The sequence below is a fragment of the Nanorana parkeri genome, unplaced genomic scaffold (assembly GCF_000935625.1).
Source record: "Nanorana parkeri isolate BGI_ZX_2015 unplaced genomic scaffold, ASM93562v1 scaffold2260, whole genome shotgun sequence".
Lineage (NCBI taxonomy): Eukaryota > Metazoa > Chordata > Amphibia > Anura > Dicroglossidae > Nanorana > Nanorana parkeri.
This window is the reverse complement of record NW_017308528.1, coordinates 45,000-47,232: the sequence shown is the minus strand read 5'-3', so window position 1 is coordinate 47,232 and position 2,233 is coordinate 45,000. Positions and strand designations below refer to the sequence as shown.

The following is a 2,233-nucleotide window of genomic DNA, read 5'->3' as shown; positions in this document are numbered from 1 at the left end:
ACACAAACATGCCCCCCCCCCCCCCCCATAGCTGAATACATATCATACAATCTCATTATCAGCTGCTCACCCAGCACGCCGCAAGCCGAACTGTCCAGAGTCCCCCCGTGTCCAATCTTTATCGTCTGCTTCCTCTTCTTCCCCAATTCCTTCAGACCGGCTTCTGGAAGACATCACATGACCAGAACTCAGCACAGGGATGGTGGGGGCCCCTCATAATGGGCACAGCGGGTGTACAGACCCGGCGACTCAGCACAGGGATGGTGGGAGCTCCTCATAATGGGTACAGCGGGTGTACAGACCCGGCGACTCAGCACAGGGATGGTGGGAGCTCCTCATAATGGGTACAGCGGGTGTACAGACCCGGCGACTCAGCACAGGGATGGTGGGAGCTCCTCATAATGGGTACAGCGGGTGTACAGACCCGGCGACTCAGCACAGGGATGGTGGGAGCTCCTCATAATGGGTACAGCGGGTGTACAGACCCGGCGACTCAGCACAGGGATGGTGGGAGCTCCTCATAATGGGTACAGCGGGTGTACAGACCCGGCGACTCAGCACAGGGATGGTGGGAGCTCCTCATAATGGGTACAGCGGGTGTACAGACCCGGCGACTCAGCACAGGGATGGTGGGAGCTCCTCATAATGGGTACAGCGGGTGTACAGACCCGGCGACTCAGCACAGGGATGGTGGGAGCTCCTCATAATGGGTACAGCGGGTGTACAGACCCGGCGACTCAGCACAGGGATGGTGGGAGCTCCTCATAATGGGTACAGCGGGTGTACAGACCCGGCGACTCAGCACAGGGATGGTGGGAGCTCCTCATAATGGGTACAGCGGGTGTACAGACCCGGCGACTCAGCACAGGGATGGTGGGAGCTCCTCATAATGGGTACAGCGGGTGTACAGACCCGGCGACTCAGCACAGGGATGGTGGGAGCTCCTCATAATGGGTACAGCGGGTGTACAGACCCGGCGACTCAGCACAGGGATGGTGGGAGCTCCTCATAATGGGTACAGCGGGTGTACAGACCCGGCGACTCAGCACAGGGATGGTGGGAGCTCCTCATAATGGGTACAGCGGGTGTACAGACCCGGCGACTCAGCACAGGGATGGTGGGAGCTCCTCATAATGGGTACAGCGGGTGTACAGACCCGGCGACTCAGCACAGGGATGGTGGGAGCTCCTCATAATGGGTACAGCGGGTGTACAGACCCGGCGACTCAGCACAGGGATGGTGGGAGCTCCTCATAATGGGTACAGCGGGTGTACAGACCCGGCGACTCAGCACAGGGATGGTGGGAGCTCCTCATAATGGGTACAGCGGGTGTACAGACCCGGCGACTCAGCACAGGGATGGTGGGAGCTCCTCATAATGGGTACAGCGGGTGTACAGACCCGGCGACTCAGCACAGGGATGGTGGGAGCTCCTCATAATGGGTACAGCGGGTGTACAGACCCGGCGACTCAGCACAGGGATGGTGGGAGCTCCTCATAATGGGTACAGCGGGTGTACAGACCCGGCGACTCAGCACAGGGATGGTGGGAGCTCCTCATAATGGGTACAGCGGGTGTACAGACCCGGCGACTCAGCACAGGGATGGTGGGAGCTCCTCATAATGGGTACAGCGGGTGTACAGACCCGGCGACTCAGCACAGGGATGGTGGGAGCTCCTCATAATGGGTACAGCGGGTGTACAGACCCGGCGACTCAGCACAGGGATGGTGGGAGCCCCTCATAATGGGCACAGCGGGTGGACAGACCCAGGAACTCAGCACAGGGATGGTGGGGGCCCCTCATAGTGGACGGGTACAGATGTGGGCCCCTGTATTCCTGGACAGGTCGTGTTGAATTGGCTCTCAGCGCACTAGGACACACCTCCACCTGTAGGACGCACCTCCACCTTTCTGATGCGGTGCTCAGTGGTAAATTATGATGCGTTGTCTCTCAGTACCACACTAACGCATGTAGCGGGCATTGCTGCGTGTTACTACAACATACAACATGTGAAGGGGTCATACAGGAAGGTACATAGGAAAAGATACATACAGATAACATTGCACCCCTCCCCCTCACACCTCCCAGCAGCCTCCTCTTCAGCTCGTTCAGGCTCTTGGCCGACGTGGGCCCTTTAGGTTTGTAGACGGGGAAGAGCCCATTCAGGGACAGGAGCCTTCCAGCCTTCTCTGCAGCAGCCATGCCTTCTCCTCCTGGAGGCAGCACAGCTCTG

The 2,233-nt window shown here is 59.1% G+C and overlaps 1 protein-coding gene across 1 annotated transcript in view; it reads right to left on the bottom strand.

The window, feature by feature from the left end:
* TRUB1 (TruB pseudouridine synthase family member 1) overlaps positions 1 to 2,233 on the bottom strand; it is a 16,201-nt gene extending 13,968 nt beyond the window's left edge. The window contains exons 1-2 of the mRNA XM_018573160.1: positions 2,082 to 2,233; positions 71 to 163 (exon numbers count right to left, since the gene is read on the bottom strand). Of these exons, the coding sequence (XP_018428662.1) occupies positions 71 to 163; positions 2,082 to 2,202 (214 nt within the window). The 5' untranslated portion in view covers positions 2,203 to 2,233. The remainder of the gene's footprint in view (positions 1 to 70; positions 164 to 2,081) is intronic.